Genomic DNA, 25009 nt, shown 5'->3' on the forward strand with positions numbered 1-25009 from the left:
CAGGGATTCTCCACCTAGACACCAAAGTTACCTGGAAAGTTCCTAGAACAATCAAGTGTAGAGAGAAAATGAGTCAGTGAATGTGACAGAGAAGAGTAATGAAAAGAGAACGACACTGGGTTTTGGTCAGTGGATTAGTTTCAAAGATGCATTTTTTTTTTTAATAAAAGAATGAAGAAGCAACGATCTGGAAAAAGCATGGGGAGCAAAGAGGACTCTAAATGAAACAACTGATCCCAAATCCCATAGGAGGGCACCAGAATACATAGCAAATATGTATGAATTGAAACATTTGTCATTCTGTCATTTGCAGAATCATTAAAAGAAACATTAGATCTGGGATCCTCCCTAGGTAGGATGAACCTCCTTGGCTGGTTTGAAAACCAAATCATCTTTAATGGGAAAGAGAATCATCCAAATGGTATGGTTACCTCAGCGAATGCAAGGCCAAGCCAAGTCCACTCCTACTGCAGTGTGTATTGTGCAGCCAAAGGAAAAGAATCACAGAACACACACTTGGCTACCAGGGCCCACACCTATGGTTTGGAAACAGTGCTCAAATTAGTGGGGAATGAATTATAAGCTGGGCAGATTGATGTTCATTTTATATTAACATTTTTATTCAAAAGGTACCCAGGAAGACTTTGGAAGACATAAAGATACTGATTTTCAATATCAATCAAGATGGCAGAGTAGGAAGACCCTGAGCTCACCTTCCTCTACAAACTCATCTAAATTACAATTACATATAGAGTAATTCTCTTTGAGAACGACCAGAGGACTAGCAGAATGGCTCTTCTACAACCAATGTTATAAAGAAAGAACCACACAGAGTATGGAAGGAAGGGAGGAGAAGAAATCTAGTCAGGACCCACACTCATGTTTGGTGACCCAGAAGAAGAGGGGGATATAATGGGCTCAGGGATCCTCCCTAGGTAGGATGAACCTCCTTGGCTGGTTTGAAAACCAGTGGGGCTTACCAGATGGTTGTAGGAAACCAAGACTCTGCTCTTGAAGAACATGCATACAGACTTGCTTGCTCTGAGTCCCAGCACAAAGGCAGCAGATTGGTGCTCTAGCCAGCCTGCCAGGACCACCCCAGCATGCCCCCAGCCCACACCAACCTACTACAGGCTGTCCTGCTGTGGCACTGCTTCCTGCCAAGGTGTAGACCACCATCACCCTGAGGAGAAGTGGAACTAGATCAGAACTATGGCTCCAGCCTCTTGGGCCCTGGCCTGCCCCCAGCCAAGTCAGAGACCACCACTGACCCTGAGAGAAGCCCCTGTTTGCACCAGACTTGAGCTCTAGCCCCTCAAACTGCAGACCTACCCTCCACCAAACCACTGGTTGCCAGTACACCCTGGGAAAGACAATCCATGCTTCAGATCCAAGTCTCTAACCAAAACCACTGGGCAGCTACAAACCACATGAGGATGCTCTCACACAAGGACATACCTTCTGGACCAGGATAGGTAACTGTTTTGCCTAATTTCATGGATAAAAATAGAGAAAGTCAAACAAAATGAGAGACAGAGGAATATGTTCCAAAGGAAAGAACAAGATAAAACCCTGGGGGTGGGAGGGAACATAATGAAATGGAGATAGGTAATTTACCTGATAAAGACTTCATAGCAGTAGTAACAAAAATGCTTACTGAATTTGGGAAAACAATAGAAGAACACAGTGAGAACTTCATCAAAGAACTAGAAAATATAAAAAAGAACCAATCATAACTGAAAAATACAAAAACTGAAAGTAAAAGTACACTAGAAGGAATTAACAGCAGATTAGGTGAAACAGAAGAACACGTAAGAAACCTGGGAGACAGAATAGTGGAAATCACCCAATCAGAATGGCATAGAGAAGACAAATTAATTAGGATAGTTTAAGGAACCTCTAGGACAGAATCAAGTTACAAATATTTGCATTATAGGGTACGCAGAAGGAGAAGAGAGAGAGAAAGGGGCAGAAAAGGTATTTGATGACATTATGGCTAAAAACTTTTCTAACCTGAAGAAGAAAACAGATATCCAAGGCCACAAAGCACAGAGAGTCCCAAACAACATGAATTCAAAGAGATCCACAAAAAGACATATCATAATTAAAAAGGCAAAAGTTAAAAATAAAGACAGAATTTAATGGCAGCAAGAGAAAAACAAAGAGTCACATACAAGGGAATTCCCATAAGGGTATCAGTTGATTTTTCAACAGAAACTTTGCAGGCCAGGAGGGAGAGGCATGACATATTTAAAGTGCTGAAAGGAAAAAAACCAAGGATACTCTACCAGGCAAGGTTATCATTCAGAATTGAAGGAGAGAGAAAGAGTTCCCAGAAAAGCAAAAAAAAAAAAAAGAGTTTATTATTACTAAGTCAGCCCTACAAGAATGTTAAAGGGTCTTCTTTACGTGAAAAAGAAAAGGCTATGAAACAAAAAAATAAGAAAATATATGAAGAAAAATCTCACTGATAAACGTCAATATATACGAAATTCAATGGATAAACCACTTAAGTTAGTATGAAGGTTAAAAGACAAAAATTGTAAAATCAACTATAACTGCAATCAGCAGCTAAAGGATACACATAAAATGTAAAATATTACACCAAAACCTAAAACATGGAGGGGTAAATAAAAAATATAGAGCTTTTAGAATGTGTTTGAACTTAAATGACTATCTATTTAAAACAAGTAGTTTTATAGATCAAAATATATGAACCCATGGTAACCACAAATCAAAAACCTACAATAGATACACAAAAACAAAGAGAAAGGAATCCAAACATACAACAAAAAAAAATCATCAAACCACAGGGAAAACACTAAAAGAAGAAGAAAAGAGAACTACAAAAACAACAAGAACACAAGTAACAAAATAGTAATAAGTACATACCTATCAATAATCACTTTAAATGTCAATGGACTAAATGCTCAATTCAAAAGACACAGGGTGACTGAATGGATTAAAAAACAAGACCCATCTATATGCTGGCTACAAGAGTCACTTCAAACTAAAGACACATACAGACTGAAAGCGAAAGGACAGAAAAAAAATGTTTCATGCAAAAGGAAATGAAAAGAAATCTGGGTAGTAATACTCATATTGGACAAAACAGACTTTTTTAAGTCTTAAAACAAAAGACAAAGAAGGGCATTATATAATGATAAAGGGGTCAATTCAAGAAGAGGATATAACATTCATAAACATATATGTACCTAATTTAGGAGCACCTAAATATAAAGAAAATATTAACAGACATAAATGGAGAAACTGACAGTAATACAAATATCCACCTACATCAATGGATAGATCATCCAAACAAAAATCAATATGGAAAGAGTGGCTTTAAATGATATTTTAGACTAGATGGACTTAATACATATCCATTGAACATTCCATCTGAAAACAGCAGAATACACATTCTTTTCAAACGCACATGGAACTTTCTCCAGAATAGATAATATGCTAGGCTACAAAGCAGTTGTCAATAAATTTAAGATGATTGAAATTTATACCAAGCCTTTTTTCCAACTACAATAATTAGAAACTAAAAATCAATAACAGGAAGAAACCTGGGGAAAAGACACAAACACATGGAGACTAAGCAACATGCTACTAAAAGACCAATGGGGCAACAAAAAAAAAACAAAATAAAACTTAAAAAAAATACCTTGAGAAAAATGAAAATAGAAACAAAACTTTACAAAATCTATGGGATACAGCAGAAGCAGTTCTAAGAGGGAAGTTTATACAAATACAGGCTCACTTCAACAAACAAGAAATATCTCAAATCCTTTCCATCTAATGGAATTAGAAAAGGAAGAAAGAAAGCCCAAAGTCAGCAGAAGAAAGGAAATATTAATAATAAGATAAGAATAAACAAATGAGACCTAATGAAATTTAAAAGCTTTTTGCACAGCAAAGGAAACCATAAACAAGATGAAAAGACAACCCTTAGAATGGGAGAAAATATTTGCAAATGAAGCAACTGACAAAGGATTAATTTCCAAAATATACAAGCAGCTCATGCAGCTCAATAACCAAAAAAGCAAACAACACAATCAAAAGTCCAAGTCTCTGGACTAACAGAGAACTTCAGGTCCCAGGGAATATTAATCAGTATGCAGACTCCCAAAAGTCCTCATCTCAATACCAAGACCCAGCTCCACCCAACTGCCTGCAAACTCCAATGCTGGATGCCTCAGGCCAAACATCCTGCAAGACAGGAACACATCCCCACTCATCCAAAAAAAAAAAAATGAGACCAAAGAAAAACATGTTACAGACAAAGCAGCAAAGTACAAACCTACATACAAAATAAATGAAGAGGAAATAGGCAACATACATGAAAAAGAATTCAGAGTAATGATACTAAAGATGATCCAGGATATGGGAAATAGAATGGAGGCACAGATTGAGAAAATACAAGAAATGTTTAACAAGGATGTAGAAAAACTAAAGAACAAACAGTGAGGAACAACACAATAAATGAAATGAAAAATACACTAGAAGAAATCAATAAAGGAATAACTGAGACAGAAAAACAAATAATGAGCCAGCAGACAGAATGATGGAAATAACTGTAAAAAGCAGAATAATGAAAAAAGAATGAAAAGATATGAGGACAGTCTTGGAGACCTCTGTGACAACATTAAATACAGCAACATTTGAATTATAGGGGTCCGAGAAGAAGAGGAGAAAGAGAAAGGGTCTGAGAAAATATTTGAAGAGTTTATAACTGAAATCTTCCCTAACATGGGAAAGGAAATAGTCACCCAAGTCCAGGAAGTGCAGAGAGTCCCATACAGGATAAACCCAAGGAGAAAAACACGAAGACACATACTTATCAAACTAACAAAAATTAAATTCAAAGAAAAAACCTTAAAAGCAGCAAGGGAAAACCAAAAAATAACATACAAGGGAATCCCAATAAGTTATCAGCTATTTTTTCAGCAGAAAGTCTTCAAGCCAGAAGGGAGGGGCAGGATATATTTAAAGTAATAAAAGGGAAGAACCTACAACAAAGACTACTCTACCCATCAAGGATCTCATTTGGATTTGATGGAGAAATCAAAAGCTTTACAGACAAGCAAAAGCTAAGAGAATTCAGCACCACCAAATCAGCTTTACAACAAATGCTAAAAGAACTTCTCTAGGCAGGAAACACAAGACAAGAAGAAGAAAAGGACCTACAAAACAGACCCCAAACAATAAAGAAAATGGCAATAGGAGCATACATATTGATAATTAACTTAAATATAAATGGATTAAATGCTCCAACCAAAACACACAGACTGGCTGAATGGATACAAAAAAAGACCCGGGGCTTCCCTGGTGGCGCAGTGGTTGAGAGTCCGCCTGCCGATGCAGAGGACATGGGTTTGTGCCCCGGTCCGGGAAGATGCCACATGCCGCGAAGCAGCTGGGCCCGTGAGCCAAGGCTGCTGAGCCTGCGCGTCCGGAGCCTGTGCTCCACAACGGGAGAGGCCCCAACAGTGAGAGGCCCACCTTCAGACCCAGAGAAACATACAAACTGAAAGTGAGGAGATGGAAAAAGATATTCCATGCAAATGGCAATCAAAAGAAAGCTGGAGTAGCAGTATTCATATCAGACAAAATAGACTTTCAAATAAAGACTATTACAAGAGATAAGGAAGGACACTATATAATAATCAAGGCATCAATCCAAGAAGACATAATAATTATAAATATTTATGCACCCAGCATACAAGCACTTCAATACATAAGGCAAATGTTAACAGCCATAAAAGGGGAAATTGACAGTAATGCAAAAATAGTGGGGGACTTTAACACCCCAATTACACCAATGGACAGATCATCTAGACAGAAAATAAGTAAGGAAACACAAGCTTTAAATGAAATAGACCAGATAGACTTAATAGATATTTATAGGACATTCCATCAGAAAGCAGCAGAATACACTTTCTTCTTAAGTACACACAGATCATTCTCCAGGATAGATCACATCTTGGGTAACAATTCAAGCCTCAGTAAATTTAAGAAAATTGAAATCGTATCAAGCATCTTTTCCAACCAAAACACTGAGATTAGAAATCAATTATAGGAAAAAAAAAAACTGTGAAAAACACAAACACATGGAGGCTAAACAATACGCTACTAAATAAACAAGAGGTCACTGAAGAAATCAAAGAGGAAATGAAAAAGTTCATAGAAACAAATGACAATGAAAACACGACAACCCAAAATCTATGGGATGCAGCAAAAGCAGTCCTAAGAGGGAAGTTTATAGCAATTAAATCCTACCTGAAGAAATAAGAAAAATCTCAAATAAACAAACTAACCTTACACCTAAAGCAACTAGAGAAAGAAGAACAAACAAAACCCAAAGTTAGTAGAAGAAAAGAAATCATAAATATCAGAGCAGAAATAAATGAAACAGAGACAAAGAAAACAATAGCAAACATCAATGAAACTAAAAGCTGGTTCTTTGGGAAAATAAACATAATTGATAAACCTTTAGTCAGACTCATCAAGAAAAAAAGGGAGAGCACTCAAATCAATAAAATTAGAAATGAAAAAGAAGTTACAACTGACACTACAGAAATACAAAAGGTGATAAGAGACTACTACAAGCAACTATATGCCAATAAAATTGACAACCTGGAAGAAATGGACAAATTCTTAGAAAAGTACAACCTTCCAAGACTGAACCAGGAAGAAATAGAAAATATAAATAGACCAATCACAAGTAATGAAATTGAAACTACAATTAAAAATCTTCCAACAAACAAAAGTCCTGGACCAGATGGCTTCACAGGTGAATTCTATCAAACATTTAGAGAAGAGCTAACACCTATCCTCCTCATACCCTTCCAAAACACTGCTGAGGAAAATGAGCTTGGGAGTGTTCCTTCCTCTGCAATTCCTCAACAAAAAATTCCTCAACAAAATACTAGGAAACAGAATCCAATAACACATTAAAAGGATCATACACCATGATCAAGTGGGATTTATCCCAGGGATGCAAGCATTCTTCAATATATACAAATCAATCAATGTGATATACCATATTAACAAATTAAAGAATAAAAACTGTATGATCATTTCGATAGATGCAGAAAAAGCTTTTGACAAAAGTCAACACCCATTTACGATAAAAAGAACTCTCCAGAAAATAGGCATAGAGGGAACCTACCTCAACATAATAAAGGCCATATACGACAAACCCACAGCAAACATCATTCTCAGTGTTGAAAAACTGAAAGCATTTCCTCTAAAATCAGGAATAAGACAAGGATGTCCACTCTTGCAACTATTATTCAACATAATTTTGGAAGTCCTGCTATGGCAAACAAAGAAGAAAAAGAAAAGGAATCCAAAGAAGATCCAAAGAAGTAAAACTTCTTTTCTTTGCAGATGACATGGTACATACATAGAGAATTCTAAAGATGCCATCGAAAACTACAAGAGCTAATCAATGAGTTTGGTAAAGTTGAAGGATACAAAATTAACGCAAAGAAGTCGATTGCATTCCTATACACTTACAGTGAAATATCAGAAAGAGAAATTAAGGAAACAATTCCATTTCCATTGCAACATAAAGAATAAAATACCTAGGAATAAACCCACCTAAGGAAGTAAAAGATCTGTACTCAGAAAACTATAAGACACTGATGAAAGAAATCAAAGATGACAGAAACAGATGGAGAGATATACCATGTTCTTGGACTGGAAGAATCAATATTGTGAAAATGACTATATTACCCAAAGCAATCTGCAGATTCAATGCAATCCTTATCAAATTACTAATGACATTTTTCACAGAAGTAGAACAAAAAATTCTACAACATGTATGGAAACACAAAAGACCCTGAATAGCCAAAGCAATCTTGAGAAAGAAAAACAGAGCTGGAGGAATCAGGTTCCCTGACTTCAGACTATACTACAAAGCTACAGTAATCAAGAGTATGGTACTGACACAAAAACAGAAATATAAATCAATGGAACAGGATAGAAAGCCCAGAGATAAACCCATGCACCGATGGTCACCTAATCTATGACAAAGGAGGCAAGGATATACAATGAAGAAAAGTCAGTCTCTTTAATAAGCGGTGCTGGGAAGACTGGACGCTACATGTAAAAGAATGAAATTAGAACATTCCCTAACATCATACACAAAAATAAACTCAAAATGGATTAAAGACCTAAATGTAAGACTGGACACTATAAAACTCTCAGAGGAAAATATAGGAAGAACACTCTTTGACATAAATCACAGCAAGTTCTTTTTTGACCCACCACCTAGAGTAATGAAAATAAAAACAAAAATAAACAAATGGGATCTATTAAACTTAAAAGCTTTTGCACAGCAAAGAAAAGCATAAATGAAATAAAAAGACAACCCTCAGAATGGGAGAAAATATTTGTAAATGAAGCAAGTGACAAAGGATTAATCTCCAAAATATACAAACAGCTCATGAAGCTCAATAATCAAAAAAGCAAACACAATAAAAAAGTGGGTGGAAGACCTAAACAGACATTTCTCCAATGAAGACACACAGATGGCCAAAGGTACATGAAAAGATGATGAACATCACTAATTATTAGAGAAATGCAGATCAAAACTACAATGAGGTATCACTTCACACCAGTCAGAATGGCCATCATCAAAAAATCTACAAACAATAAGCGCTGGAGAGGGAGTGGAGAAAAGGGAACCCTCTTGCACTGTTGGTGGGAATGTAAATTTATACAGTCATTATGGAGAACAGTATGGAGTTTCCTTAAAAAACTAAAAATAGAACTTCCATATGACCCAGCAATCCCACTACTGGGCATATACCCTGAGAAAACCATAATTCAAAAAGAGACATGTACCACAACGTTCACTGCTGCAATGTTTACAATAGCCAGGACATGGAACCAACTTAAATGTCCATCGACAGATGTATGGATAAAGAAGATGTGGCCCATATATACAATGGAATATTAGCCATAAAAAGGATCAAAACTGAGTTATTTGTAATGAGGTGGATGGACCTAGAGTCTGTCATACAGAATGAAGTAAGTCAGGAAGAAAAAAACAAATGTCGTATTTTAACGCATGTATGTGGAATCTAGAAAAATGGTACAGATGAACCTATTTGCAGGGCAGATATAGGGAATGGATGTGTGGACATGGGGGGAGGGGAGGATGAATTGGGAGATTGGGATTGACGTATGTGCACTGCCATGTATAAAACATATAGCTAGTGGGGACCTGCTGTATAGCGCAGGGAGCTCAGCTCGGTGCTCTGTGGTGACCTAGATGGATGGGATGGGGTGGGATTGGGAGAGAGTTCCCAGGAGGGTGGGGATATACGTATACATATAGTTGCTTCACTTCGTTGTACAACAGAAACTAACACAACATTGTAAAGCAACTATACCCCAATTAAAAAGAGAAAAAAATAAAACAAATAAACAGAAACAGACTCACAGATATAGAAAACGAACAGTGGTTACCAGAGGGGAGAGGGATGGGTGGAGGGGCAAAATAGGTGAGGGGCTTTAAGAGGTGCAAACTACTAGGTATAAAATAAATAAGTTACAAGGATGTAATATACAGAGCAAGGAATATAGTCAATATGTTATAATAACTCTGAATGGAGTATAGCCTATAAAAACATCAAATTACTATTATATACTATTACTATGTTGTATACCCAAAACTAAGATAATACTGTAAGTCAACTATACATCAACTTGTTAAAATGATACCAAATTTATATGATAAAATATTTCAATTTTATTCAGGGAAATTCATTTTTATATTTTTAATTATGGTAGAGAATGGTAGAAATGACTAAGTCCCCATATAGAAAAAAGCTTTTCTCTTCTGATTGTCACTCTAGGATAAAAACTGAAAAGTTCAAGTGTAAAAGCAACATGATCAAAGGAAAAGGGAAGAAAACTTCATGGAGTATTTGGAAAGAACATTGACAAACCTATTTATGTTGGTATGAGACAATCTTAGGGTAGGCAAAGAACATCTGAGGATATTACACTTGATTCAGAAGGAATCCTTGTTACAAGGAAGAAAAATGTGTAATGTCTTTAAGCTGATTTCTAAATTCTAACTGCATTCTCATATATTAATTTTATTAATATAAACACAGTGAGAGTTAGGGCATGATATTCAATGTAATAGAGATGAAGAACCATGACTAAGAAACACCAACTGCCCCACATCACTCAGCTGATAAAGTGGAGCTGAGACTGGACCTATGGTCTTTCCAGAGCTCTGCTCTTCTTCCACTAGTTCACGTCCTGTTAATTCTCAGGGCATAATGAACACAGTACTTTATGAAATCTATTCTGGAAGTATCATACAGGGAGGATTAAATAGAAGCAAACTGAGAATCAGGAGACTCCTGAGATACAGACTGCAAATGCCACGATGCCAAAGACTACATGTGAGATTGAAGGAGGTTGGAATGAGCCATCAAAAGAAGAAAATACAGGACTTAACAACATGAGCAGATTGAAAAAGGCAAAGGATTAGAAGACACCACTAAAATTTCCAACCAAACAATCTGGTACAAATAATACCAACTGCATAGGGAAGATAATTTACAGATATGAGAGAAGGGAGTTAATGAATTTGATTCTGGCATATACCATGTATTTCAGAAAACAGCAAACTATACATGGTGAAATGCCATATAACAATTGAAAATACAGGTTTATAGTTCAATTCAAATGTTGGAACTGGAAATTTAGATTCGAAAGGAATTGACACCAGAGTAGATGGATTTTATATTTCAACTTATTAAAATTTTTTAAAGATGAATGGGTCACATCAGAAAATAAATGGTAAATAATAAAGGGTTTTCCCTGATAAAATTCATATCAAGAAAGTTCTCAGAATATATTTATCAAAATTCAAATTTTATAATCATTGTCAATTTCTCATTTCTTCTGGTCTCAGTTCAATTCAGCATGGTCTCAATGCTTCTATCTACAGTGGTAAATTAATCTCCTGAGATTTAATCAACAACTCTTTTTTTTCCCCCAAGAAGATATGTTCTTTGGTTTTCTTCCCACTATGTTTAAGCTAAATCCTTTTTGATATGCATTGGGGAGAAATTTCAAAGTGATACCTTTGACAATTCTCATCTGGGTTTTAATTAAGGCACTGCACAAAATGCCACCTGATATGTATGTTCTAAAGGCTCAGCATGTGTCAAAAAGAAGTTAGAGGTCAAAAAATGAAACAGGTGTTTAATATTCTGGGAGCTTTAGAAGTTACAACTTCAGGTCTAAGGATAGCAACTAGAAAGCCTTGACAAAAGTTATATACAGTTGAACCTTCGAACTGCATAGGTTTGAGCTGTCCACTTATGTGCAAATTTTTTCAATAAATATACTGGAAAACTTTTTGGAGATTTGTGACAATTTGAAAAAACTCACAGATGAACTGCATAGCCTAGAAATATCAAAAACATAAGAAAAAGATATGTCATGAATGCATAAAATATACGTAGGTACTAGTCTATTTCATTATTTACTATCAAAATATACAAAAATCTATTATAAAAAATTACAATTTATCAAAACTTACACACACATAGACCATATATGGCACCATTCATAGTCCAAAGAAATGTAAACAAATGTAAAAATCCAGTATTAAATAACTGCATAAATTAACTGTAGTGTTTATTGTAACACTATAATAATTTCATAGCCACCTTTTGTTGCTATTGTGGTGAGCTCGTGTTGTATCAGCTTAAAATGCCATGTGATGCTAATCATCTCTGTATGAGCAGTTTACCTCTCCAGTAAATTGCATACCACAGTTAAAAGTGATCTCTCACAGTTCCTGTGTATTTTTTATCGTGTTTAGTGCAATACCATCAACTTTGAATAACACCATGGAACCCATACAAAATGCCACTAGTGATGCTGGAAATGCTCCCAAGAAGCAGAGAAAAGTCATAACTTTATAAGGAAAAGTTGAATTGCTTGATGTGAAGAGTAGATTAAGGTCTGCAGCTGCGATTGCCCACCATTTCAAGATAAATGAATTCCGCATAAGGACCATTGTAAAAAAGGAAAAGGAAATTCATGAAGCTGTCACTGCAGCTCCAGCAGCAGGTGTGAAAACCTTGCACTTTTGCAAAATACCTTTTTATCTCATATTGAAAATGCAGCTTTTATATGGGTTCAGGGTGGCTATAAGAAAGGCATACCTATAGGCTCTAATTTGATTCAAGAAAAAGCAAAGTCATTATATGATAATTTAAAACAAAAGGAAGGTGAAAGATCTAAAGCTGGAGAATTTAATGCCAGCACAGTTTGATAATTTTAGAAAGAGGTTTGGCTTTTTAAAAATGCCAATATAATAGGAGAAGCAGCTTCTGCTGACCAAGAGGCAGCAGACAAGTTCCCAGACACCATTAAGAAAATCATTGAGGAGAATGGATATCTGCCTGAACAGGTTTTTTATGAAGACAAAAGTGCCCTATTCTGGAAAAAAATTCCATGCAGGACATTTATTAGTAAGGAAGAGAAGTGAGCACCAGGATTTAAGGCAGGGAGGGACAGGCTAACTCTACTTTTTATGCAAATACAATTGGGTTTATAATCAGGACTGCTCTTATCTATAAAGCTGCTAACACCTGAGCCTTGAAAAGGAAAGATGAACACCAGCTGCCAGGCTTTTAGTTGTACAACAAGAAGGTCTGAACGATGAGAACCCTTTTTCTGGACTGGTTCCATAGATGCTTTGTCCCTGAAGTTAGAAAATATCTTGTCAGGAAGGGACTGTCTTTTAAAGTTATTTTGCTATTGGACAATGCCCCTGGCCACCCAGAACCCCATAAGTTCAACATCAAAGGCATCAAAGTGATCTACTTCCCCCAAAACACAACATCTCTAATTCAGCCTCTAGATCAGGGGGTCATAAGGACCTTTAAGGCTCATTACACATGGTACTCTATGGAAAGGACTATCAACACAATGGAAGAGAACCCTGACAGAACATCATGAAAGTTTGGAAGGATTACACCATTGAAGATGTCATGGTTATTTTAGAAAAAGCCGTGAAAGCCATTAAGCCTGGAACTGTAAATTCCTGTTGGAGAAAACTGTGTCCAGTTGTGTTACATGACATCACAGGACTTATGATAGAGCCAATCAAGGAAATCATAAAAGAGATTGTGGACATGACCAAAAAAGGTGGGGGGTGAGGGAAGGGTTTCAAGATATGGATCTTGGAGAGACTCAAGAGCTGATAGACACCACAACCAGAGGAATTAACAGAAGACCACTTGATGAAGATGAGTGCTTTCAAACCAGATGATGAGGAAGAGATATAACAGAAGCAGTGCCAGAAAACAAATTGACATTAGATAATCTGGTAGAAGTGTTCCAATTATGCAAGACTGCATTTGACTTCTTTTACAACATGGACCATTCTGATACGGGCACCAAAACTAAAGCAGATAGTGGAAGGTTTGGTACCATGTTAAAACATTTCTAGAGAAATGAAAAAGCAAAAAAGACAGAAATTACAATGTATTTCCATAAAGTTACACTGAGTGTGCCTGCCTCTCCTGTCTCTCCTTCTACCTCCTCCACCTCTTCTGCCTCTGCCACCACAAGATCAACTCCTTCTCTTCCTCCTCCTCCTCAGCCTACTCGAGGTGAAGACTATGAGGATGAAGGTCTTTATGATGATCCACTTCCACTTAATGAATAGTAAATAATCACTATGCTGTACTGTTAATAAACTTATCTGTTGTGTTTGTGTGTCTGCATGTGAAAATATAATAACTGTACAGCAAGAACTGTATGAGACGTTTTTGTGTCACAGTCATTATCACCTAAGTATTCACTGTGTAGAACATCATGTGCAAGACTTGTATATAAGTGGAAAGCCTATCCTTATATAGGAATAAGGTGAGTGATATTTAATATAAGATTAGTAATGTGTTAGTTTTCTTGCTATTTTATAACTTGTTTTCAAAGTATTACATTACTGTACAGTATGTCTCTCTCATAATTGGAGAAACAGTATCAGCCTATCATCACAATGATTTTTTTAAATGTAACAATGTTTCCAATACTCTATAATGAATATGACTGTATACTATATTTCATAAAAATTTTATAACGATTCATTCATTAGTGTATAGGCTAGGCTACCATAAATTAATTATATTGATTACACTAGGCTACCATAAAGCAATCATACTGCTGCTCCTTTATTATCAATGCATGAAGCATCATACCTGTAAATAAATGAATTTTTCATATTTTATTCATTTTTGATGTCTGGTGTAATACATATAACATCTACTGTGTTTTGTATCATATAACACAATATTGATGTAGATACTGCCAAGACAGACAATTCATCTTGTAAACAGACACTGTTTATGGCACTGTAAATGTGTTTTCTCTTTCTCATGATTTTCTTAATAACATTTTCTTTTCTCTAGCTTACTCCGTTGTAAGAATACAGAATGTAATACATATGCAAAATATGTGTTAACTGTTTATGTTATCAGTAAGGCTTCCAGTCAAGAATAGGTTATTAGTAGTTAAGTTTTCAGGGAGTCAAAAGTTACATGCAGATTTTCAACTGCATAGGGGGGTCAGTGCCCCTAACCCCCACATTGTTCAATGGGTCACCTGTATTTAAAAAATTAATTTATTTGGGGGGAAGTATAATGTTAAAACAAATGTAGAGCAACCCAGTGAAAACAATTTTGATTTCAAAACAAAAAAAAAGTTAAGGAGAGGTAGGAAAGGTAGCTACCAATTTAAAACAAAATATTCTGGAAGCACTATGATCTGTTTTTATTTTCAGGATATAAGTGACAAAGCATGAAGAGGTAGAAAAATGAAAAGAGGAAGCAAAGTAATAAAAAATGGACAAATTAGGTAGAAAAAAGAAGTTAAGCAAAAATTCTCTTCAATCACAAAGACTATAGTGTTTATAAACAAATTTATGGCCCCTTTCTTCTTCTAAATCAGCATCCTTACAAAAGGGATGAAGGTGTTCCTCATGATCAGGATGACAATATAATTTAATGCCCATATTGGGGTATTTCTACCTAGGACAAATGCTAAACCAGATAAGCTACCAATACCACTGGTATAATCAGGAGTATCCCAGGCAAACCAAAATGACTGTGTAGTAGATTATGAGAATGAACACAATTCCTCACCCCTCTCTGTATCCCCATTTTTTGCAAAGACTTTACAGCTCCTCATATCAAGAGGTGGACTCGATTCCCCACCTGTCAACTCTGGTCTGACCCGATGATTTGTTTTTGGCCAGTATCGTGCAGCAGAAGTGAAGTGCCAGTCCTGAGCCTTGACCTCAAGACACTTTGAGAATCACTTCTTTCGCTCTTGAACTCCTGCCATCGCCATTAAAACAAATCCTGTTAAAGGATTAAACACCATCAGGAGAGCTAAGACAACCCTCCACCCCAAACCAATATCCAGTTAACACCCCCAGAAGCTGAACAGCCTAGCTAACCTGCAGCTGACCATGAGAACCCAGCCAAGATCAGAACCACCCAACTGAGCTCAGCCTAATTGCCTCTAAAATCATAAGCAACATGAGCCACTGTTTTGGAGTGGTTTGTTACACAGAAATAACCAAAATGACTCACTCCCAGTGTGCCTACCACTTCAGAAATGCAGCAATGAAGTTTCCTACTATAGTGACCCAACCCAATCCATCTATACCTGGGGCAGGGTTAAGAAACCCAAGGCTCCTCAACCAAAGCCCTGGAAGATATTAAGCTGATGCTTTTTTTTTAAGTCTCTTACTTATAGTAACCAAGAATGCTCCATCCATAAATAATATTGGCTATCTTCAATGCTTACTTCTAGGAAATTAACATCTATTGATCTTAAATGTAACATTAATATCAACTTGCCTTTAAAATAGCCAATTTTAAAATAGCCTATAGTTTCAATACCATTTTATTAACAAAAAAAGAACTATGAAGCATAGGCAGAGCAGATATCATTACACTCATTTTACACATGAGGAGATCAAATCACAGAGTAAATTAAATGACTTTCACAAGTAGCAAGTGACCAAGCTACAATACTTATAATTACACCTACAAACTTTCAATACTCCTTCTCCTTAGAGCTCTTATGCTAAAATCTTGGGTCAGTATTGGCATATCATTTTTCAAGTATTCTGAGGCACTATTTCCTTTCTTATAAAAGTAGGGCTAACATGACTTAGCTCAGGATTGTTTTGAGAAACAAATAAAATAATGTATAAAAAAGCACATAGCACAATGTCTAACACAAATGTTTAGGCCCCTTTCCCCCACTCACCATGATAAAGCTCTTTTCCAGGCTTCACAACCTCAACCCTCATCACTGAGCATCACTTGAAATGATAAACGTTCACATAGTTAGTATAGGCAAATTTTATTTTTATGGTAGAAGCATTTATTTCAGTTATAGAAAAATAACACTATTTCAAAGTCAAGGTAACTAAGAAGAAGTATATTTTTTCCTTATATACCCATACTCAAATGTCACATATGGTTTCAAGACATTCTTAAATTAACAAGGACCAAATGCAGAATCAAGGTAGTACCTGTCAATAGAAGAGATATACTAAGGCTACATATCAGCTCTGGAAATGGGAAAATACAAAGTGATCTCGTGCAGTGATTCTCAACTTTAGTGTGCATTAGAATCACCTGGATTGTGGAAGAAGTACCTTCAGGGGACTGAAGGCAAATCACCAAATTAAGCAAGCCCTTGGTCTCAGAATAAACACCAAAGGAACTAAAGATACATACTTTGTTGCACAGGGAGGAGCAAAGACAAAATACATCATGATATATGAAATTAGCCATTTACACACTGTATGACTTCTAAGTCTCAGATTCAGGAATAATAATAGATACTACTCTCAGTTTTCTACAGATTAGGTCAGGTAGTGTGCAGTGATTCCCTAATTCAAAACACACAGCTACTATCATTATTTCATCACCATCATCATTACTATTGGATACAAGGACATTCTCCCCCCACCCCCACTCCCAGTTCCAAATAGCTATTATCTATTTTAAAAATCAAATTACCACTTACCGAGTTCAAGCTCATTGACTACGGGTACCGTTTTTAAATTGGTAACATTTTTACTAGCTTCAACCACTTACATTAAGATTTCAGTACATGTCTGAAATGAAAATTTTTGTCTAAACTAAGACAATGAAGTCAAAGAAGAAAGGGTAACTAACTAAAGCTTAAAAAGTGTGCGTGGTATCTAAAGCATCAATAGCTAGACGAATTAACTGCTTTTCAAAGTGACCCACTTTAGACAATCTCTGATGTTCCCTACATTGTTTTCTGACTCACGTTATTTACAGATGGAAACATATGAATAAAATACCTATAATCTTCATAACTTTCTATATTCAATATACTACACAGTAATGTTTCATAGTTAAAGTTCTGGGCCATTTAAGTAACTCCCACATAAATATCTGAGGTTTTAATATTCTGAAACTGAAACAAAGCTGAAGAGGTGCTCAGTCAGGCTAGGACAGGGTTTCTCAACCTCAGCAATGTTGACATTTTGGGTTGGATCATTCTTTTTTGTGGGGGGCTGTCCTGTGCATTGCACGATGTAGGCATCCCTGGTCTCTCCTTATTACATGCCAGTAGCAACATGCCCCACTGCCCAGTTTTGACAACCAAAAATGTCTCCAGACACTGCCAAGTATCTTTTGGGAGCCAAAGTCACCCCCAGTTGAGAACTATTGAGCTAGAATTTTACAGACATAATTGTAAACTCTGAGTGCACAGATTAGACAAGACTATGTAATTTTACTAATTTAAAGAGTATAGCACAATAGTTTTTGCTATACTGTTTATGCAAGGGTACATAGTTTTTATACAATATACTACTTAAGCATATAATTACCCACAAATAACTATCTTTTTCCTATTGAAAACACCAATTTTTTTTTTTTTTTTTTGCGGTACGCAGGCCTCTCACTGTTGTGGCCTCTCCCGTTGTGGAGCACAGGCTCCGGACGCGCAGGATCAGCGGCCATGGCTCACGGGCCCAGCCGCTCCGCAGCATGTGGGATCTTCCCGGACCGGGGCACAAACCCGTGTCCCCTGCATCGGCAGGTGGACTCTCAACCACTGCGCCACCAGGGAAGCCCTGAAAATACTAATACTAAACAGGAAAAAAAAAATACAGCTAATCCTGCTACCGTTTTTATATTATCTAAGCCTATGGTTTACAAACGATTGATAAATGGAGATCTAGATAGATCACTGCAAGTGTCCTTCCTTCTGCATTCGTAGTCTCTCTTTCTCTACTTGTAAGCGCTCCTTTTCAATCTGCAGCTTCTCTGATTCAAATTTTAAAAACTGCAGCCTATCTTTTTCTAGTTGCAAGCGTTCTCTCTCAAGTTTTAACTTCTCTGTTTCTATATCCTGTGGTTGATATACGGACTTTTCTCCTTGACCAAGTTCATTTTCCAAAGATGGTTTCTCTGAGGTGACTATCTGTAACCTCAACCTCTCTCTTTCAATCTGCAGCCGCTCCTTCTCCAGCTGAAGCCGCTCATGCTCCATGTCTAACTGTCGCAGCCTCTCTTTCTCAATCTGTAGGCGTTCCTTCTCTACCTGCAGTCTTTCAGCCTCAATATCAAGCCGTCGTTTTTCCAATTCTAGTTTCTGTTTCTCTATGTTTACAAGCAAATGGGGCTCATCATATGCAGACCTAGATGGTGTTGAATTCAGAGTAAAAAACTCATCAATGTGGGGGAAATCAGGAAGTTCACTTTCCCTCCTGGAATCCGGTATGACTGATGACAACATTTCTTCTTCCTCTTCAATCTCAAACTAAAAGAGAAAAGTAGTTCTCAGTATTTATTTATACTTCATGGTTGTTAATTTGTCTAAGAATTTCTTAAAAGCTTTCTGTATTGTTTGAGCACACAAAACCATTTACTTTGAATTTTGAAAAATATTTACTATTACCTGACATCATTAATATATATAATTAAGAGAAGTATATTTAGGTGAAAAGAAAGAGATTGATGATATTAAGATGGAAAAAAATGGAATGACTTTGTTATGTACTATTTTTAAGTTAGCTTGAAAATCTGGGAATTTCTTAACTGTTCCTGGTCTATAATAAACTTTCATATCAGAAATGGAGAAATAAAAAGAGGGTTCACACAGGCTAATACTTACTTCAGGACTCTGTGGATCTCTTTCTTCCTCTTCCACTTTGACCTCAGTTAAGGATCCACCTGCATCCCTGAAATCTGCCACATTTTGCCAATCAAAATTTGTATCATTTCGGAATCCAATCTTTTCATCTATCTCTTCAGTGAGAGAATCATCTAAATCGGATGTGGGAAGGGGAAACCCCGAACCAACTAGCTTAATGTTCGCCTTCATCCTCTTTCTCTTCATAAGTGCTCGCCAGTCAAGGTACCTCCTTTTCACTTCTGTCCCTGTTCTCTGTTCTCCTTCTCCTACAGCATTCACACACTGTGCAATCTCCTCCCAAGCCATTCGCTTCATCACATTAATTGTTGTATTGAGCTGCTTGGAAAAAATGACTTCTTTCCTTTTTGTAATTTCTTTCAAAAGGGTCTGAGTTTCTTGTACACTGAAATTGCTTTTCCTTTTCCTTTTCAATTGCTTCATTTTCTAACTTAAATGCAGTTTTTACAGTAAGAAAAGATGTAAAAAGAATTCTGAGGAATGCTACGAAGTACAGAAATCAAGGACAATTCCTTGTTAGTACTTTGTTTAAATCAGAGTTTTCCATTCATCCAATAGCACAGGCAGGATGGATGATTCCTAAAGAGAAAAAAGTAAAAATCAATCAACCTGCAACTTCTGCAATGTACTTCAACCCAATAAGCTATATAATTAAAAAAACAAAAGACCTCTAAACATGGCTCAAAACTGACTATATTTGTGTCTCTGCCAGCATTACCACAGTCCAAGATACCGTTTTCTCTCACCTAGGCTGCTGTAATGGTTCCGAACTAATTGACAGTATTCACTCTTGACTTGCTCCCTACTTCTACTCTACTCTCCCAAATTCATCCTTTCTACTCTAACTACAAAGGCCTCTTTCAGTCACCCATTCTTGTCAGTCCCTTTCCCAGTTTAGGGCTTCTGCACACGCTGTTCCCTCTGCCTAGGAAATGGATTGTTCCCTGCCTAGCCTACTTAATTCCTCCTCATCCTTCAACTTGCAGATTAGACATCTGCTCCTCAGTGATGCCTTTGCTGACAAGTCAAATTACTCCTTGTCTTCATCTAAATGTTACACTTGTGCTAACATACAACTAAGAATGTCTCTCCTATTTCAACAGAAGTTTCATGAGGACAGCAACATTTCTACTCACCATCACGTCCCCAGAGTCTAGCAGAGATCCTGGCATATGGCAGGCATACTTTTTGAATGAATAAATGAGTCAACCTGCCAAAATGACCATTAGTTTGGGATGTCAAAAAGCAAAAAAATTTAGACTCTGAAAGAGGGTGTACCTGAAACTTGCTAGAAAGGTAAACTTTTCAGGCCCCACCCCAGACCATTTGAATAAGGAACTCTGGGGGCAAGATCCAGCAATGTGTGTTTCAGTAAGTCTTCCAGATGATTCTAATACATGCTAAAGTTTGAAAACCATGGGGCTGACTCACACCAGTGAAACAAATGCTTCACACACCTGATTCTCTTACAGACTCTGATTTTGAGTCTTATAAATAGTGCATCTGTTTGGTGGAATCTAAAGCACATCCAAATCCTCAATACAATAGCTGAGAAATGTAGTTTTTCTGCTATCTAGCCTTTGCATTATGGCAAGGCACACTAGCAAACTGGAAAAGATGTTGAATGGGTCTTTTTCTTGGAAAAGAGATTTTTAAAAGTATGTAATGGGGACAAGGGCTCAGAAAGAGTAAGGGATATATAAACAAACCATGGTTTATGACTTCTAATTCACATACTGATCACTGCTACAGAGCCGATTTTTTTCCCTTGCTTACAAAATGAGAGGGTTGGGATGAGGCTGTTAAGGTCCACATTTCCTACCAATACAAAGAAAAAAATACCAAATATCCATTAAGTTCCATGTCCTGTCATTTAATCCCCACCACAGCACTGAATGCGAGATACCATCATTTGCATTTGTATTTACACGACAAGATTCAGGCAAACTGAATAATTTGCATATTACATGGCTAGTTAAATGACCGAACTTGGATATAAATTCAGGCTCCCTTAGGCCACATCTCCTTCCACTTTATTAGCAGCTTGTGATAGCTAAATCTTAGAAATGTGTTGCTAAGTTTTGAGATGCCTTTTAGTAGAAAATTTTCAAAAAGAACAGATCCTTATCTATGTGGAAGGTTGGGATAAAGTTCTGTATATAGGCAGAAAAACCCTCCGAAGTTTCAACCAGTTATGTTTCACTCTACCATGGTTTCTTCTCTTAAAAACTTTAATATCTGCCAGTTTAAAATTTTTATTAGAGTGAAAAATTTTTCCCTTGTAATTAAAAATATAAATAGTATTTTCTACTGACGCAAAAATACAGCAACTGAGTAAGGCTAACTAAATTTAATCAGAAAATGCACTAATCTTTTCTATCACTGTTTGAGCCTCTTCTCTCTAGGACTTAAAAGTGGATGCAAATCCCTTATTTCTAAACTCTAATAAAAAGGTAATTTTTATTAAGATTTCACTAAACTTCTATGCATTTCTTCCTTTTCAAGTTTCCAGTAATCTTTTTCAACTGTGTATCTAATAACATCACCAAAAACATACCCACCACTATGTCATTTTGTTTCTGACCTCTGATGTAGAATAACCATCTCCTGAACTGCCACTTGCTGCTGAAATGGAGACTAGAGAGAACTAAAAGTTCAAAAGAGTAGAAAATAAACTCTCAAGAAATCATCGTCAATTTCATACATCCACAAAAAGGGCAAAGCATGCAAAAACAAAAAAAGATTGCAGCAAACTATGCCTAAAGCAGACTTCCAAAATTTCTTGAGACATTTAATAATAAAATTGAAATCCACTAAATAAGAATGTATCATCAGTGGCAGCACTTTCGATCTTGCCCTAGGCAAATCCTGCCTTTATAGTCAAATATAAGCCTCTTGTCACTAGAATATAAGGAAACATATTCATACAAAAACCATAATTCAAAAAGAGACATGTACCACAATGTTCACTGCAGCACTATTTACAATAACCAGGACATGGAAGCAACGTAAGTGTCCATCAACAGATAAATGGATAAAGAAGATGTGGCACATATATACAATAGAATATTACTCAGCCATAAAAAGAAACAAAATTGAGTTATTTGTAGTGAGGTGGATGGACCTAGAGTCCGTCATACAGAGTGAAGTAAGTCAGAAAGAGAAAAACAAATACCGTATGCTAACACATATCTGTGGAATCTAAAAAAAAAAAAAAAAAAAAATAGTACTGATGAACCTAGTGGCAGGGCGGGAATAAAAACACAGACATAGAGAATGGACTTGAGGACATGGGGCAGGAGGGGGAAGCTGGGGTGAAGTGAGAGTAGCATCGACATATATACACTACCGAATGTAAAATAGTTAGCTAGTGGGAAGCAGCAGCATAGCACAGGGAGATCAGCTCAGTGCTTTGCAATGACCTAGAGGGGTGGGTGGGATAGGGAGGATGGGAGGGAGGCTCAAGAGGGAGGGGATATGGGGACATATGTACACATATGGCTGATTCACTTTGTTGTACAACAGAAACTAACACAGTATTGTGAAGCAATTATACTCCAATAAAGATCTATTAAAAAAATATATCATCAAAAGAGGTAGTGTAGTGTAATGGTTATGAGCACACGTTCTGCAGTCAGACTGCCTGGGTTAGAATCCTGACTCTGCCACTTCCTAGCTGTGTGGCCTAATTTAAATTCCCTATGTGCAATTCCACTTGTAAAATAATATTATTACTTCATAGAGATACTGTAAGGATTAAAGGTTTTAGTAAAATATGGAATAGTTCCTGGAACACAGTTAACAAATTAGGTTTACTACTATTGCACGAAAGGCAAATCTTTAAATAATTTTGACATAGGAAACAGAAAGGCCACAATAATATTGGTATTGTTCTAGTTCGTAGGTCAAGTGGTAGGTCTGTGGGTCTTTATCATTATGCTTTATAACATTAGTGGTATATTGGAGCCTGCTGATGTGAGCTGGCAAAGGTCATTGTGCACATCTCTTCCCAACTCCACATTCAGTAATGTCATATTTGGAAATAGAAACTGGCCAAGATGGCAGTATTTATAACATAGAACTGGATAAATGTTACAAACTAGAACATTTTTCTTTTGAGTGGTCAGGGAGTTAGTTTACTAGCACACTTAAAGCTACATGATTTTTGCATATTTCAAATATTACCTAATAAAAATTAAGAAAATGCAATGTTTTAACATCTGATCCCACAACAGTTTAGTGAACATTCTAGAAGACTTGTAATTTTAGAGGATCACATTTAATTAGCACTGACCTAACATTCCTTATGTAATGCAAGTTATCAATTGGGCTGGGCAAGTATTCTGCTTTTCTCTAGAGGCAACTGAAGAATACTCATGAAATACTATATTTATAAGCAACACAAAAAAGGAACTGAACCTAACTGATTTACACATTATTAAACCAGCCCAAATATACTTCTCTTTAGTACCTATGTTGTGGTTGTGGCATATTTCAAGGAATTACTGCAGTCAAACTTGACTTTCTCCTTCCTCTACCATTTGCTCCACCCCTATGAGGAGCTGGAAGATGGTAGCCCACCTGCTCCAAAGGCAGTATCCTGAACACATAACACTGTGCCTAACAAACAGAAGGAGGTAAAAATACAACTTAAAATAAGGCAGTGATTGAGGGATGGGAAAGAGAGCAGAAAATGAAATGGAAAATAACTCAAGTAAGGTCAGCTAGCAAAACTGAAACTGCTATGGGCAAAGCATTATGTTTAAAAGGAAAAGGCAGCTCAAGTCAATATAGGCAAGAAGCAGTTTGTGAGATTAAGTGAAGACTTTAGATAAACTACCTACCCTATAACTATGCCAAAGAATATAACAGTTAACAAGTTATACAAAATTCTGAAAGGAAATTTTAAATAAATAGGCTATGTTACTACTTAGGCAGCATGAACCAATGATGAGCAGGTTATCAAAGACATATTTAAAAAATGAAATCAGCAGGTTAGATGTCCTTAAAAATAGAACAGATTGCTAAAGTTACATCAAATTCCATATCAAATTACTTACAATGCATTAAGGAAGACTTTTTGTTTCCAAAAGATACAGAATGTTTCAGACCATTTAAATAGCTTCTTGAACCATTTAAAAAGCACTGTCATATTTAAAAGGTAGAAGCATGGTAAAAATATAAATATTCATCAATAAGGGATTAGATGAATAAGCTATACTACAGCTACATAATGGAATATGATGCCCAATTAAAGTATGAATATGGCTTAGCACAACATTTTACTATGTTAATGCAAGCCAACAAAACCAGAAAAGGAATGTGTACATATGTCTATGTGTGTGTACATACTCACAGAAGCTCAGTTTTCAACTTAGGAACATTTATAGACAGAACATGCTATGCTCTACAACAGGTTCACTCACTCTGTCCACCACCAACCACCAGTTCTAGGGATCATGTATACAGTCGTTTGTCTCAATCACAGAGCTGTTTGTTTGCCTAGAGCACATCTGTTTCATTTTACTTTGAGGTGATTAACATTATATTAAAAATATATTTATGAGGAATTTTTATTACAGAAAAATATACTTTTTAAAGTTCCATAAACCCAATACCCACAAATCTCTGTTGACTTAAAAAAAAAAAAAAAACAGTAAAATACATAGGTATGGTTAGAGAACCTAAATAAAGCAACAAAATTAAGTGAAAATCTCTCTCCACCACCAGTGTAATT

At 36.4% G+C, this 25009-nt stretch overlaps 1 protein-coding gene across 4 annotated transcripts in view; it reads right to left on the reverse strand.

Moving 5' to 3' along the window:
* Positions 1–25009, reverse strand: part of MSANTD4 (Myb/SANT DNA binding domain containing 4 with coiled-coils) — a 39998-nt gene that overhangs the window by 9724 nt on the left and 5265 nt on the right. For 3 of the 4 annotated variants that reach the window (XM_030835937.2, XM_030835931.2, XM_030835913.2), the window contains exons 2-4: positions 19234–19851; positions 16339–18879; positions 15273–15419 (exon numbers count right to left, since the gene is read on the reverse strand). In XM_030835937.2, the coding sequence (XP_030691797.1) occupies positions 18304–18879; positions 19234–19695 (1038 nt within the window). In that variant the 5' untranslated portion in view covers positions 19696–19851 and the 3' untranslated portion in view covers positions 15273–15419; positions 16339–18303. The remainder of the gene's footprint in view (positions 1–15272; positions 15420–16338; positions 18880–19233; positions 19852–25009) is intronic. The other variant, XM_060303995.1, reaches the window with a different exon arrangement.

The sequence above is a fragment of the Globicephala melas genome, chromosome 8, assembly GCF_963455315.2.
Source record: "Globicephala melas chromosome 8, mGloMel1.2, whole genome shotgun sequence".
Lineage (NCBI taxonomy): Eukaryota > Metazoa > Chordata > Mammalia > Artiodactyla > Delphinidae > Globicephala > Globicephala melas.